This window comes from Oratosquilla oratoria, chromosome 16 (assembly GCF_046742065.1).
Source record: "Oratosquilla oratoria isolate Oo_2021 chromosome 16, ASM4674206v1, whole genome shotgun sequence".
In the NCBI taxonomy this organism is placed as follows: Eukaryota; Metazoa; Arthropoda; class Malacostraca; order Stomatopoda; family Squillidae; genus Oratosquilla; species Oratosquilla oratoria.
Window position 1 is genome coordinate 12,833,463 of NC_134792.1, and position 16,701 is coordinate 12,850,163.

A 16,701-nucleotide genomic window follows, 5' to 3' on the forward strand; every position below is an offset into this window, starting at 1 on the left:
CACAAAACATTACATTGAGATAAAACATCAAGACCACCTTCAAAACCAAATCCTTATGTACATTAACAGTTTTACCAAAAGGGAAGTGTAGGGCATATATTAAGAGAAATTTACAACTAAGGTATATGATATGAAAAGCATGTTTGTGCAAAGGGGAGTGAATGGGGAGCAGAATGTTACATCTATGTGGTAGTTGGAGAATAGACCAAATTACAAATGAGACTATGAGGAGAAAAGGGCATGGAGAGGGTGAGCGCATTAGCAAACACAAAGAGAACCCTGTTGATGAGAGATGGACATGTGAAGAAAATGGAAAGGGGTAGACAGTAGACTACTCAAAAGAGTGCTTGAAACAAGTGTGGAAAGATGAAAAAGAAAGTTGAAAAAATATGTATAAAAAATATAGAGCATTTGAAAAGAAAAATAATAATAGTGGAGAAAGCAGATGTCCCCATGCAAGACAGGGTAACTGGAAGAGATACTGTACATGGAGGACATGATGGACAGGATACAGAGGAAGAGGAAGAGGGAAAGAAGAAAAAGGATGACAGGAGGAGAAAAAGAATGAAGGGGTTGAGAGGGTTGTGGGGATGGGAGGAAAGGAGGAAGTAGGATGATAGTTCCTGAAGGAGAGGACTGAAAAGAACGGGAAGAGGAAAAGATATTTCTATGAATTTTAGGAGCAAGGCAACTTGTTCCATCCTTTCCTTCTCTTTCAATTTCTGGGAGCTGATAGATCTATCAATGGCAGGGTTGGTGATCCCCTCCATAGGGAAAGATGTTGCACATGTAAAAATATGTACAGTATATACATTTCTTTTTTCACCCATTGCACCTTTCCCCAAGAATGGAGGTCAACAGCTTCCAAAATAATGACTAAATCTTCATATTCGAATGATGGTTAATGACTGGGGCTGGATGAAATCATCCTTATTGTTGATCATTTTTATGGCTATCTGTCCTCATTTAAAGGAAAAAAAGACACATTTCATGACAAGAATCATCTAATTTTGCTCAAGTTATCATATTAAAACCATGCATGAATTTTAATGGAATTACATATAAAATGCATCTAAAAAATCTTATCTAACTTATTGACAAGATGATGTTTTTTCATCAACTTTATAATTTCATAAACTTTAATTAACTTTGTATAAGGAAAGGCAGAAAAACTTATAGGTTTGCTTATTTCACAAAAGATGAACATATTTCAAGATTTACTACATCTACAACCTGTAATCACCAAGAAAATTTATATAATGTATTTACTCTAAATACCTGTACATAATTAATACAACTTCTTGAAATACCACATATTCACTTAAAATCATGCACCATAACATAATTTTTTTTCAACCTGAAGAGTATATAAAAGATGAAAGTAGAATAAAGTAATAATGCTACAAAAACATCACATTCATGTATTTTTATGTAACAATAAGATTTGAAAGAACATCATGCATGGCAGAAAATCTGAATATATTGAAAAAAGGCAGAAAAATCTGCATACTCAGTCTTGTCTAGAGCATCCCTTCAATCCACAGACATGAGCTGGACACACATTTTCTAATCAAAAGCATTGAAACATGCCCACTAGCTACATCAAGACATTAACACAAATTATTCACGCATACAAAACAATATTTACCATCATCCCAGCTGGCTGAAGACAAGAGGAAAAGGGTGGATATGGTGAGGATCTACTTTGATAAACATCTATTACATCCCTAACTTGCTTCCTAACACATCTATGTTTAACAGTGGAGTGAAACTAACAGAATGGAACAACTCATTAAATCATAAGGTGTAGGGTGTTAGCTTTCTACTATGTACTCATCAACTCTACACTATATCTCTGAGACATTGGGGTATAGCTTTATACCTATTGACACTTAACATACAAAAGATGCCTTCATAAAAAAAAAATGCCAATGCTACTTTCTGGACACACAAATCAGGTTCCAAAAGAACAAAGGATCTTATACAGAATAAAAAACAAATGACAAAGACTCAATTGAATGAAATATCTCAAAAGATCACTTAGTATTCATCATTTTTATTGAAACAATTTTGATTCCAGGAACCATCTTTTAACAAAATAAAACTGCCCTGGGCTTACTAGAATATAATCTATAAAGTATGTCACAGAGTTGAAGGAGCTGATAATGATATGGGTACTTCTGACTATCATCACAGAGCAACTCTTCAGCTGAATTAAATTGTCTTGAGTTAGTCAGAATACTATCTACAAAATATTCTATTTGGACCAAGGGGAGCATGATAATCCTATTCCTTTTGTACAGGCATACTCTCAATGGACTTAAATACCCTGGCTTTTACCTGAACAAAATCTAACCAGTATCTTACATGGTTAATAAGTATGCAATGACAATCATCTTAACATGTTTTTCTGACTGACACCAAGGGATTTTATTTAGCTGAGGAAAGCTCGTCATTGTCTAAGGGGTCATGAGGTTAATCATGACAATTCTGATATCTTCACTCTGGAGGCCACCATCACCTGACAGTATTGAGATCATTCTGATGCCTCCAGTTTTGAGACAAAAAATAAAGTGAATAAAACAACATGAATATGACCAAATCAAATTGAATAGAGTATGCTTCTAATATGAAACACTTACTAGAAATATTTTCTTTTTACCATTTAAGTCCTAGGGCCACCTTTCAACCAAATAAAATTGTCATGCATTAGGACAAAACCTCTTTGCATTTTGTTTATCAGCTTCTATGATGTTGCTTGTGAAGTGAGGTGGCTGGGCCCAATATCTCTTATCAACTTCAATTGTATTTCCTCCATCTTTTCATATGAAAAACTGACAGTCAGTAAATGCTCCTTTCTTCCTACTACTATACTATAACTTAGTGACACAGAAATGGTGCTACAGTAAATGGCATAGAGAACAGTCTAACATATCTTCCCAGAGAGATCTGTGGAAAGCCTGAGGGTCACTTCCAGCCACTGTGGAGCTGTGGGTTTCCAATCAGTACAACTCAAGGCAACAATCACTATCTCCCTGGCTATGAAATCAGAATAAATATCTCTATGGTTCATTATGGTGTAATATGTTTCACTATTTTTGTACTTGAAACTGCTCTAAGTAGGGTAAATATCACACTATTGTCTATACCACAATGAATTTTGAATATTTTTCATTTAAACTTCCAGGGGAAGAAATACCCACAACCAGAAAGAATGAATCTCCAAACAAGAAGTTGATTCAAGGTAAAACAGCAGTTAAATCCATAGCTGAGAGGATAAGATGATCCCCCCCCCCATCCCAATTTTTTATGGAAGACTTCTCTATCAGAGTGACCCTGCGAAATTTTAATTCTGTTTTCTTTTTTATCTTGATAACTTTTGCAGTCACTGAAATACTTGAGCCCCTCCACCAACATCCAAGAGTCAATTCTTGGGTAGGGCCAAAATATTTATACACCACCAATGTCCAAGCATTTCTAAAGCCACACTAAAGTAAAATTACTGGTGTAACTAACAGTATTGATGTGCTATGACCTACTGGTGGATATACTGCTTAACTGCTAGGTGTTATTCTGTAGGTTGCAAGATGATGGTGGCATAATACCTATGCAAGTTCACAACCTAAACTATGACAAACTACGCTTGCAATAAATTACCTGCCACTTGTAATTTGGCCATGGTGGAGAGAATTGTACCAACCCCTGGGATGGATGCCTGGCACTGGTAGTCACCTGCATCCCTGCGTCCATCTCGACTCTGAACCCGGTCCAGGTGAAGTGTTCCATTGAGACCTATACTCCTGTGCAATAGAACAAAAATTAGCTTCTACAACTACTCCTCATTACCTACTCGGTTAACGACAACGCGGAGTAACGACGGGCTTTATGACAGACCAATACAGTATACTTAACGACGTCGTGTACGATAAGTTGGCTGAGGCAAATTTGTATGATGTTATAAATGAACTTGTTCGGTGGATATTAGCTGTGAGGCAAAGTGTTCTGAAGCTTAGGTCTACATTTAATGTAGACCTAAGCTTCAGTTTTTGCAGCTTGCAGGATGGTAATGTAACATTACCATCCTGCAAGCTGCAAAAACTACCTGGGGTACAGTATATAAATTTTTAGTTTCGACCATGGGCGCAATATAGCAATAGAAATTTAATTATCAATTTTGTAAATTATAATGTATCAACGTAATATGCAATTTTGTGAGCGGAAATAAAAACAAAACAAAAAGGTGCTAAAACAGATTTCGTAAGTAACGAAGTCGTGTCGGACGAATGGTACGCCATGTTTGTTATGATAGATGCCGACGTCGAAGAAATGAAAGGATGATAAATTCGTCTAACCTAAACTAAACTAACCTAACCTGTGTTTAATAAATCATTACCTGCAAATTAAATGTCATCCGGCTCGTCCTCGTTGTCGTTGTGGTGAGAGACGTTGGCGGGCTTTTCAACCACTCTCAGCTTGCGGGGTATACAAAGTTTTTGTGTCATTTTGACAATTGGAACATGGTATGTACTGTATGAGTATACAAAGTTATTGCAGCTTGAAGGTATGCATGTATCTCCGCTCCATAACATTCCTTCAAGAAAATATACCTGGCGAGGTACTGTCGGAAGTACCGAGGCCGTCAATTGACAGACAACAAGATGGCGTCCCGATCCTATGCTAGCGACTTCATTCATTAGCATATTTGCTTGTAGCAAGGTATTTTTCATTTTCATTTCCGCCCACAAAATTGCATATTACGTTAATACATTTTAATTAAAAAAATAATAATAATTAATTTTCTATTGCTATATTGCGCCCATGGTCGTAACTAAAAAAAATACCCCGGTATTTAATATGGAATGTCAGCATACGCGGATTTGGTCATACACGGTAATTTCAGGAACCTAACCACCACGTTATTTGAGGGCTTTCTGTACTATCAAAACAGTAAATAACGCTTTAATGTACTGTATACAAGAGGGAAAATACACGAAAATAAAGATACATGTATTGCTGGACATTGTACATACATTGACAAGTTAAACACCATATGAGGACGGAGCCTTTATTTGTACGACGTTTAGCTTATTACAGCTTTTTCAAGTACAAGTTGAGATACATATGCTTGAGATTAAATAAGGGGAAAGGAGGGAACTTGTACTTGAAAAAGCTGTAATAAGCGAAACGTCGTACAAATAAAGGCTCCGTCCTCATACGGTGTTTAACTCGTCAATCTTGTCGGCAACTGCCACTTTCATGAAAATTGTACATACAGTACATGTACGTATATGTATACACTCGCTTAACGACCAATTCGGTTAACGACGGCGACGCTGGTCTCAATTGTCATCGTTAAACGAGGAGTGGTTGTGTTTTTTTACTCGTGAACTCAGAGGTTAGTGGTATTCAATTAAAGTGTATGTGGTGACAGCTAGCTGATGTACTTGAGGGATTTAAAAAAAAAAAGTTGATCTACAAAAATGAATTTAACAACAAATGAATTAATATTAAAAAAAGTGCTAACTGTTGTTTGCACACCAACTTCATTACTTACTTTCTGTCATCAAGTGAGATGTCAATAAGAAAATTATCCTTTCTCCATGATATGGCTGGGGACGGGGACCCTTGTGCAGCACACTGGAGAGATGCTGGGTCACCTTTCATCACCACAGTGTCCCGCGGTTCTAAGGTGAACTCGAGGCCCGCCCAATCTGTCCATACGTTATGTGAAGTGCCTGCAGGATAGAGGAAAAAAAGACAGTCATTAATCCATGTTTAAATTCACATGATGTACAGATGCAACAGCAAAAAATAAATAAATGAATAAATAAATACATAAATAAGATACATAGAAATAAAGAAAAATTAATAGAAATTATATCAACTATAACACTGATAATAACAATAATAATAATAATAATAATAACATTAATGATAATAATAATACATATACCCAGGGCTTTTTCTCCCTTGCAAGGGAGGTAGCCAAAGTCAAAGACATAAATCCACTCCCACCCATTTCATCCCCACATACTCCACTCCCATTCAACACCCTTCCCTCCTTCTTTTCTTGGCTCCTCGTGGATCACAGGTCATCAAGGATCTCACCCACTACCCTGGGTCAGAGGTAATGTAGCAAGACAAAGCAAGGCCACTTCATTTAATCAGCAACCCCTCCTCTCCGTCCCCTCATGCAGAAAAAGATAATATGAGAAGAAATCCCTTTGGGCTGCATCAAAACATTGTTCATGCATGCTCCCTCAACCCCCCATCCCCCACCCACTCCCTTCTATTCATCACAGCATCATCCATACATAACCATTCTCCATTCACCCCTATCTTCTGTCTTCTCCCTTCCTTCCCCTCTTTCCCAATGCCCCTTTTACCACATCATCCATCTCATCCTTGGTTGCCCCTCATGTTCACTCCCTCCACCTCTGCCTTCCATACCTCTTTTACTCATTTTTCTTCATTTCAAACTTTCCAACCCCCTCTTCTCATTCTATCCAGCCTGGTAACCCCTCCCATACTTCTCAGGCATTTCATCTCAAACACATTCAAATTCTTCCTCTCTTATGTTCCACATTTCTGCCCCATACAATACTGTCAGCACAATCACCCCTTCATACAATCTCCTTGAACCATTAATTCCCAAATGTCTATTTCTCATTACACTTTTTAATCCCCCAAGACATTTAATTGCTTCTCTCAATCTACATTCTACCTCCACCTCCACTACTCCCTTCCCACCACAGTTGCCTCCAAGTATTTAAAGCTACCCACTTCCTCCAATCTCTCTCCTTTAATACTCACTTCCAATTTGCTGCCATCCTCCCTTCTTGTACATCTCATCACTTTACTTTTACCCACATTTATCTTCAACTTTCTTCTTTCACACACCTTCCTAAACTCCATCACTAACTTCCTTAATCCTTCCTCTGATCCTGCCATAAGCACAGTGTTGTCAGCAAACAACAGCTGGCTTATCTCCCATTTTTTCCATTTTCTTTAATGATCTCCAATTCCCAGCCCATTACTCTTGCATTTACCTCTTGCACCACCACATTCATATATAAATTGAACAGCCAAGGCAACATGAAACATCCCTTGTGAAGTCCCACCTTTACCTCAAACCCCTCACTCTCTCCATTTCTAATTCTAACACAGGCCTACTCTCATAAAAACTCTTGACTGCCCTTAACAGATTTCCTCCTATCCCATATATCTGCAATATCTTTCATAGTGCCTTCCTGTCTATCCCGTCATAAGCATTTTCCAAATCCATAAAGGCCCAAAAAACATCCTTACCTTTTCCTAAAGCTTTCTCACATATCTGCCTTACCACAAAAATCTGATGCACACAACCCTTACCTGTCCTAAACCCACACAGTTCCTCACCAATTACTACCTCTGTTTCTCTCCTGATTCTCTCAATCAAAACTCTCCTATAAGCCTTCCCAACTACACTTAACAAAGTGATCCCTCTGAAAATACAAGAATCACACTTGTCCCCTTTTCCCTTGCAAAGCAGAACTATACAGGCACTCCTCCAGTCCTCCGGCACTTTACCCTCTTTTAGACAAACATTAGACAACTTCACCAGCCAGTCCACCATCACTGTACCTCCCATTTTTAGACAATATACATGACACCCATCTAACCCAGGTGCTTTACCTGCTCTCATCATTCTAATAACTACTTTTACCTCATCTTTTCTTATTTCTCCTCCATTTTCCTCATTCATCACTGCCATTTTCTTAATGTTTCACACTACAACTACCTTCCCTCCCTATCCTCCTTCATATTTAGCAACTCCCTTTCTCCTTTTTCTTCACCTTTCCACTACAACACGAGCTTTCCCCTCCCCTACTAATCCCTCTTCGCTGAAATCCACGAAATTTACGTTTTTCCCGGAGTTCCAATCTTCACTGTCAATCTGACTCTGTGTATATTTACCTAGTTGTATTTTACGGGAAGGGAAGCTATGCTCGTGGTATCCCGTCTACATATCTTGTTTTATCTAGAATGTTTTTAAATTCGTGTAGACCTATCTTTTTTGCGTGTGTGTGTGTATTTACCTAGTTGTATTTTACGGGAAGGGGAGCTATGCTCGTGGTGTCCCGTCTTCATATCTCATTTCATCTAAACTGTTTTTAAATTCATGTATTGTTTTTGCACACACTACTTTCTCATCTAACTCAGTCCGCTCGTGACCTCAGCTCAGTCCGCTCGTGACCTCAGCTAGAGACCTCGTTTTTCTGCACAGACACCAGCTAGCGAATACCTGTGAAATTTATATCTCCGAATAGTGTTAAGTGATTGTGTTGTGTTTTTGTGATTGTATACGTATAGCGCTATACAGTTACAGATATAAGATAAAGTGCAGTGTTCTATTTAAATTCAAAACAGTTTTCTGTTACCGTACTCCAAAGGTAGGAGAAATAGTATAAGGTAAGCAGAGTAAGCTTCGCGTATTTAGTTTATTAGAGACCGCTTTGATTTTTTGTTGTTGTTGATTTGTATTTTCTCTTTGCCGTTTTTATTGCTGAAGGGGGAGCGAAATGGCTTGTGAAGGTTGCGTGAACCTAGAGGTCCGTCTCACGATGTGCGAGGAGGAAATTCATCTTCTCAGGAGTGCGCTCCGTGAGAAGAGTGAACCCTCCCCACAATCCAAAGAGCGTTCCACTTCTTCCCCTACTGTCACTGCCATGAGCGAGTGGCGCTCCGTGGGGTCCCGTTTGTCGAGCCCGCGTTCGGTAGACGTGTGCCCTGTGGAGCAACCGCTAGCCATAGCCAATCGTTTTGCTCTACTGGAGGATGAAGTGGCTGAAAACCAGGAGTTCTTGGTGGTGGGGGACTCCATGGTGCGAGGCTATGACGACATCCTGCAGCGGAAGACTAAGCGACGTTGCAAGCTTGTATGTCAACCGGGCCGTGGGATCGTCGATTGTACCCGGTCCATCAGGGAGCAAGGGCGGAAGAACACGGTTACGATTGTTCATACGGGAAGTAACGATGTAGGTGGGGTGAGATCAGAGGAGCTTGTTCGGAATTACAAGGTCCTCCTTCAGGAGATGAAGGAACGTGGGAGCCGTCACGTAGTCTGTGGGATCCTCCCGAGGATCTACGCAGGCTCGTGTTGGAACAGTAGAGCCATAGGGATCAATGATAGGATATCGCAGTTGTGCAAACAATTACCCGCAGAGGCAAAGATATTCTTACAAACCTCATTGTGGGAGTTTGTCATGAACTAGCTCCTTTTTTAGGGTAGAAGCCCAAAGGGAAGGGGAAATAGAATGTACTTGGGAAAACAGTGTAGAGTATAGTATTAATGTAGAACAATGTGCCAGTATAGGACAAAATATAATTTTAGGATATAATGTCGCTAGAGGACGAAATGTCACATTAGGATGTAATGTCATAGGACAAAATATCGCAATGGGATATAATGACAGTGGATGACAAAAGATCACGATGGGAAGTAATGATAGTGGAGAACAAAATATCACGATAGGATGTAATGATAATGGAGGAGAAAATATCACGGTAGGATATAATGTCAGTGAAGGACAAAATATAATTTTAGGAAGGGATACCGGACAGAATGTCAATGAAGCCCAAAATATCATGATAGGATGTAATGTCGCTAGAGGACGAAATATCACATTAGGATGTAATGTCATAGGACAAAATGTCGCAATGGGAATATAATGACAGTGGAGGACAAAAGATCACGATTGGAAGTAATGATAGTGAACAAAATATCACGATAGGATGTAATGATAATGGAGGAGAAAATATCACGGTAGGATATAATGTCAGTGATAGTGGAGAACATAATATCACGATAGGATGCAATGATAATGGAGGAGAAAATATCACGGTAGGATATAATGTCAGTGAAGGACAAAATATAATTTTAGGAAGGGATACCGGACAGAATGTCAATGAATGCCAAAATATCATGATAGGATGTAATGTCGCTAGAGGACGAAATATCACATTAGGATGTAATGTCATAGGACAAAATGTCGCAATGGGATATAATGACAGTAGAGGACAAATGATCACGATGGGAAGTAATGATAGTGGAGAACAAATTATCACGATAGGATGTAATGATAATGGAGGAGAAAATGTCACGGTAGGATATAATGTCAGTGAAGGACAAAATATAATTTTAGGAAGGGATACCGGACAGAATGTCAATGAAGGCCAAAATATCAAGGTAGGATGTAATGACAGTGGAAGATAAAAGATCACGATGGGATGTAATTATAGTGGAGGAAAAAATATCACGGTAGGATATAATGTCACTGGAGGACAAAATATAATTTTAGAAAGGGATGCCGGACATAATGTCACTGAACGACGGGAGGCCGGCGGGAATCATGGTGACGTAGGGGGACAAAATGTACAAAAGAGATCGGAGGAGCGTGATCGACCAGATGTCCGTGATGGGGGAAATGTTAATTTTGATAGGAGAAATGTTAATGTCAATGAAGGACCAAATAATAATATAGAGCAAGGTATAAATAAAAAACAAAATGATAACATAAGACATGATATTGAAACTCAAAATGTGTCAAAAAAGAAATAATCACGAGTTTCTTAAAACCATGTACTTTAATGCTCGTAGTATTAGGAACAAATTTCAAGCAATACAGGCGTATGTCAAAAGCGAAAATCTCGATATGATACGAATAACTGAGACATGGTTAAATGGTACAGAGTTCGAAGCTGAATTTAATATTGCGGGATTTAAACACTTTCATCAGGATAGAAACCACAAGAAAGGTGGGGGTGTTCTATTGTACGTTAAAAACAATGTTCATGCTTGTGTTTTAGAGAAAGTGAAACAGGATGCATATGATATGTTGTGGGTTGAGTTAACCCAAACAAATGGACAAAAAATGAATATAGGTGTAATATATAGGCCAAAGACATTATCATTAGCAGATGACAAACTGTTATTTCAAGAACTGTCTAGTTTCTGCGACCGGGATTTATTGATAATGGGTGATTTCAATTTTACTGACATTGATTGGATGACCCTTGAACATGGCCATATAGGTAGTCGCTTGATTGATTTTCTTGGTGACAATTACTTAATTCAGCATGTAAAAGAGCCCACAAGATATGGAAACTTACTCGATCTTTTGATCACTAGCCGCGAAAGCATGGTAACTGATGTAGAAGTCGGTGAATATGTTGCAAATAGCGATCACAACTTAGTTAGATTCAAACTCCTAAACAATTTTAGAATAGATACTTGTATTTCTAAAATACCCGATTTCAGTAAAGCTCAGTTCATAGGACTACCTCAGGGGCTTCAGCTTACAGACTGGGAGGCAAAATTAAACGAAAGACCTGTAGATCAGATGTGGGAAATATTTCAAAATACGCTCACTAAGATGATTCAAACTTACATTCCTTTTAAGGACAGACGTCCCCCAATTCAGGCTCGCCCAAAGTGGCTCGACAAAGAAACTGAAAAAAGTATTGCTAAAAAGAGACAGGCTTATAAGAAATATAAGTGCTCGGGTGCATCTAATGACTATGAAACTTATGTATCAATACAGAGAGATTTAAAAAAAGACAATAAGAAAAAGAAAACGACAATACGAAATGAACATCGCTGATAAATCCAAAGAGAATCCCAAAGAATTCTATAGTTACATTAGAGATAAAAAGGTTGTTAGGAATCACATAGGTCCACTATTATCTGCTGACGGTCAACTTGAATATTCAAATGAAGGAATGTGTAATATCTTAAACAATTACTTTAGCTCGGTATTCGTAAACAGAACACCCCAAAGTGAATTCCAAACTGAAACCTGTGAAAAGTCTGGGGTAAACTTACTCACTACGGTAAATATAACAAAAGAAAAAATCAAAAGGTGTATAGACAAACTCAAAGTTAATAAATCACCAGGGCCTGACGGTTGGCATCCAAGAATCTTAAAGGAAATGAAAAACGAGATTGTTGTTCCATTAGAAATTATTTTCAAGAAATCCATCATATCCGGAGATGTCCCAAGAGAATGGAAGCTAGCTAACGTTACTCCCATATTCAAAAAAGGTGACAAAAAGAAACCAAATAACTATAGGCATATAAGTTTGACTTCAATCATAGGAAAAATAATGGAAACTATCATCAGAGATGCTATCGAACATCATTTAGAAAGTAACCGTTTGATAAATGATAGCCAGCATGGTTTCAGACGGAAACGTTCTTGCGTGACTAACTTACTCGAATTCTACAACACAGTTATCTCGAATTATGACAAAAGAAACAATATAGATTTAATATATATATAGACTTTGCAAAAGCTTTTGATACCGTCCCACACGAAAGACTATTTACTAAATTAGCTTTGCATGGAATAAGTGGTAGCCTATTAGGTTGGACTAGTAATTGGTTGAATGGTCGAAAACAGAGAGTTGTTTTAAATGGAAAAACTTCTGAATGGAGAAGTGTTGCAAGTGGAGTTCCTCAGGGTTCCGTTTTTGGGCCACTTCTATTCATAGTATATATAAATGATATAGACCATGGACTAAAATATACTGTTTCCAAATTTGCTGATGATACAAAACTGTGCGGAGTGGCAAATGATCACTCAAACCAATTTGATATTCAAGAAGATTTAGATCAATTACAGCAATGGTCTGAAAAGTGGCTAATGAAATTTAACACAAGTAAATGCAAGGTAATGCACATAGGTAAAAATAACAGTAAGTACGATTACAAGTTATTTGGAAATTCGTTAACAAAAGTGAATAGTGAAAAAGATCTCGGCGTGATTATCAGTAACGACCTCAAATCATCCAAGCAGTGTATTTCAGCCTCTGAGAAAGTAAATAAGATTCTGGGACTGATTGCGCGATCTTTTGATTTCAAAAGTCCATCACTCATTAACAAGCTATATAAATCGTTAGTTCGTCCACATTTGGAATATGCTGTTTCTGTATGGTCACCGAATCTCATAAAAGACATTGACAGACTGGAAAAAGTACAACGGCGAGCCACAAAACTGATTCCAAATATGAAAAATAAATCATATGAAAATCGACTAAACCACATGAATCTGTTTTCCCTAAAAAAGCGTAGACTCAGAGGTGACTTGATACAGGTCTTTAAGATTTTAAAGGGAATTAACATCAAAAGTGACAAAATTTTCACATTGAATGAGAATCAGACAAGAAACAATGGTCTCAAACTGTCCGGAAATAGATTCAATTTGGAAGTAGGTAGAAACAACTTTGCCAACCGTGTAGTTAATGAATGGAATAAACTTCCTGCACAGGTAGTGCAATGTAGTTCAGTTCGAAGCTTTAAGAATCATTTAGATAAACACCTAAGTAAGATGCTGTAATGATGATAATTTATCTTATATTATTTGTTTTTGTTTTGTTATCATTTGTCTGTCTGATTTTTATTTATTATTAGTTATATGTCAATTTATCATCATGTACTATTTGCCTGTTTGTTTATCATTTAACTATACCTATGCATTTATTTAAGTATTTTATTTGTTATTTACATTATTATAGTTTTTATTTATTGTTTTATTAATATGATTTTTTTTTCGCATCCGACCTAGATATGGATCAAAAGGTCTCCTGTCGGCATGCTCCACCTTTGTAATCCTTTGCAATGTCAATTACTCTGAGGAAAGCTGTTCTTTTTCAGATCTCTTCTATAGCTGTCTTTCTTGATTTTCTTTCCATGTCCTCTTGTATTTCTATCATCCCATTTTATTAGATCCTCTCTATCAATAGTTTCTATGCCTTTCATGATTCTGTAAATACTGTAGTTATCAAATCTACTCTCTCCCTTCTTTGCTCTAATGTCTGTAGCTCAAGATTTGCTAGTCTCTCTTCATATGATAGTTTTGAGAGTGTTGGTGCCAATTTTGTAATTGCTCTTTGTATTCTTTCAAGTTTTGTTATACATTTTTTTTTGTACTTGGTGACCACATCGTTGCTGCATATTCCAATCTTGGTCTTATCAAAGTGATTAGTATTTATTTCACCATTTCTTCATCCAGGTATGTAAATGCCATTTTGATTGTTCTTATCAAATTATAAGTTTCTCCAAAAATCTTGTTTATATGTTTCTCAGGTGACATATTATTCATAACAATGACTCCCAGGTCCTTCTCATTTTCTACTTTTTTTATTCCTTCTTCTCCCAATTTATATGATCCTATTATTCTGTTTTTGCTTTTTCCAAATTCCATTATACTACACTTCTTAGTATTGAACTCAATCTCCCACTTCCTACTCCATTCCCATACTTTATTGAGATCATTCTGTAGTGACTCACAATCTTTTTCAGTGTTCACTTTTTTCAATAGTTTTGCATCATCTGCAAAGAAGCTCATATAACTTTCAATTTCTTCATCCATATCATTAATATATATAGCAAACATTATTGGGGTCAGAACTGTTCCTTGTGGAACACCACTTATTACTTCATCCCAATTAGTGTGTTTGTCTCTTATCACTACTCTCATTTTTCTTTCTTGCAAAAAGTCTTCCATCCACTTCAGCAGTTTGCCCTGTATTCCTCCTTCAGTTTCTAATTTCTTAAGCAACTTCTTATGTCATACTTTGTCAAATGCTTTTTTTAGGTCTAGAAATGCACAATCAACCCATCCATCTCTTTCTTGTATTATACCTATTAGCCTTGAATAGAAACATATTAAATTAGTGACACATGATCGTCCTTGTCTGAATCCAAATTGCCTTGGATTTAGCACGTTGTTTTTTTCTAAATACTTGACCCATTTACTTTTGATAATTCTTTCACAAATTTTTGCTATTGTACTTGTTAGAGAGACTGGTCTATAGTTGGTAGGGTCTTCTTTATTTCCCCCTTTATATATAGGTACTATATTTGCTTTTTTTTCCAATCTTTTGGAACTTTTCCTTCTTTCAAGGAACTATTTATTATGCTTTGTATTTTGTTTGCCAGTTCATTCCTGTATTCTTTCAAAATCCAGTTTGCTATTTCATCTGGTCCATGCGATTTTCTGACATCAAGATTACTCAAGTATTTCATTATTTCATTCTTTGTTACTTCTATTTCTTTCATAGGGGGGACTTTCTCTTCCCATTCGATCTCTCCAGGTTGTATGTTCTCCCTTGTAAACACTGATTTAAAATGCCTGTTCAAAATTTCCGCCATTTCTATTTCCTCTGTGTATTCAACTCCTCCTTGTCTTAATTTCCCCAAATCTTGTTTGTTTTTCAGTTTGTTGTTTACAAATCTGTAGAATAGTTTTGGTTGATCTTTACATTTTTCTATGACATCTTTTTCATATTTTCTCTTTTCTTCTCTGCACACTTGTACATATTCATTTCTATAACAAGTATATGTTTTCCATTTTTCAGGTCTTTTGTCTTTCTTCCATTTGGTCCAAGCTTTGTCTCTTTTGTCTTTTAACTCCCTACAACTTTTGTTGTACCAGCACTTTACATATTCTTTTTCTTGCTTTTGTCTTGGGACATACTTTTCCACTCCTTTTTTTTCTTCTTTTTTATAAATTTTTGTCAAAATATTCCATTTCTCTTCTACTGTTGTATCTTTGTGCATTCTTTCCCAGTTTTCATTTTGAAAGAATTCTCTTATTTTATCAAAATTTGTTTTTTCATACATCATTCTTCCTTTTCTATATTGTTCATTTCTTTTCATGTATTTTTTCTCATTTAGTTCTAGTTCTATCAATATGTGGTCACTTTTACTTATTGGTGCCTGGTATTCTATCTTTTCCACTATTTCAGGCACTGATGTGATTATTAGGTCTAGTCTCGATGGTTCTTCTTCATTTCTGTACCTAGTGTTCTCTTGAATCCATTGTGTCATTGTGTGGTCAATAATCATCTCAAGTAGAACATTTCCCCATGAGTCTTCTCCACCCTTTACGGTCATCTCTTCCCAGCAGATTTCTTTGCAATTAAAGTCGCCCATCATAACTATTCTTCCTCCATCTTCCATTATCTTGTTTAATGTTATTCTTGTGTCTTCTAACATACTTTTATGTTCACTCTCTTCCCACGAGGCTGTTTTTGGGGGCACGTAGTTTATTACAAACTTTCTGCTCTTATCTATGTCTTCTACTTCTATCATAATCATCTCTACTCTATTCTTTCCATATGTGACACTCTTTACGTTTATATCCTTCTTAGTCAGGAACATAACTCCACCCCCTTGTTTTATCTCTCTGTTTCCAATCCAATAATTATATGCATTGTGTCATATGCTGTTGGGTGGTAGTGGACCTTTTAATTTTGTCTCTACAATTGCCATATGTCCGGTTCTTTTTCCTTCAGATACTCGTTCAGTTCATTCAGTCCTGTTATTAATCCATCTATATTTGTGTAGGACACTCTTAACTTTCTGTTATTTCCATTGTATTCTCTGTTTCTTTTTTGTTTCTCTCTGTTATGGTCCATTTCCTCAATTTCATATTCACTACTCTCCAGTAGAATTCTTCTTTTTCTGACTCCGTTCTGGTCTTGTTTTTTTCTTTAGCTTCTTTCCTTTTCATTTTTTCTTCCTCTCTTTCCTCTTTATTCATTTCTGTTTTTATCCATACCTTTTTATATTGTTCACTTGCTGCTAGCTTCCCTGTTTTTGTTAAGATATTCTCTGCTGTTGTTTGTGACCTGAATTTAATCTTAATTGGTCTGGTC

The 16,701-nt window shown here is 36.9% G+C and overlaps 1 protein-coding gene across 7 annotated transcripts in view; it reads right to left on the reverse strand.

Moving 5' to 3' along the window:
- fra (neogenin protein frazzled) overlaps nucleotides 1-16,701 on the reverse strand; it is a 569,771-nt gene that overhangs the window by 186,878 nt on the left and 366,192 nt on the right. For 6 of the 7 annotated variants that reach the window (XM_076199368.1, XM_076199367.1, XM_076199365.1 and 3 more), the window contains exons 2-4: nucleotides 5,555-5,735; nucleotides 3,658-3,800; nucleotides 1,649-1,663 (exon numbers count right to left, since the gene is read on the reverse strand). In XM_076199368.1, coding sequence (XP_076055483.1) covers nucleotides 1,649-1,663; nucleotides 3,658-3,800; nucleotides 5,555-5,735 — 339 coding nt within the window. The remainder of the gene's footprint in view (nucleotides 1-1,648; nucleotides 1,664-3,657; nucleotides 3,801-5,554; nucleotides 5,736-16,701) is intronic. The other variant, XM_076199366.1, reaches the window with a different exon arrangement.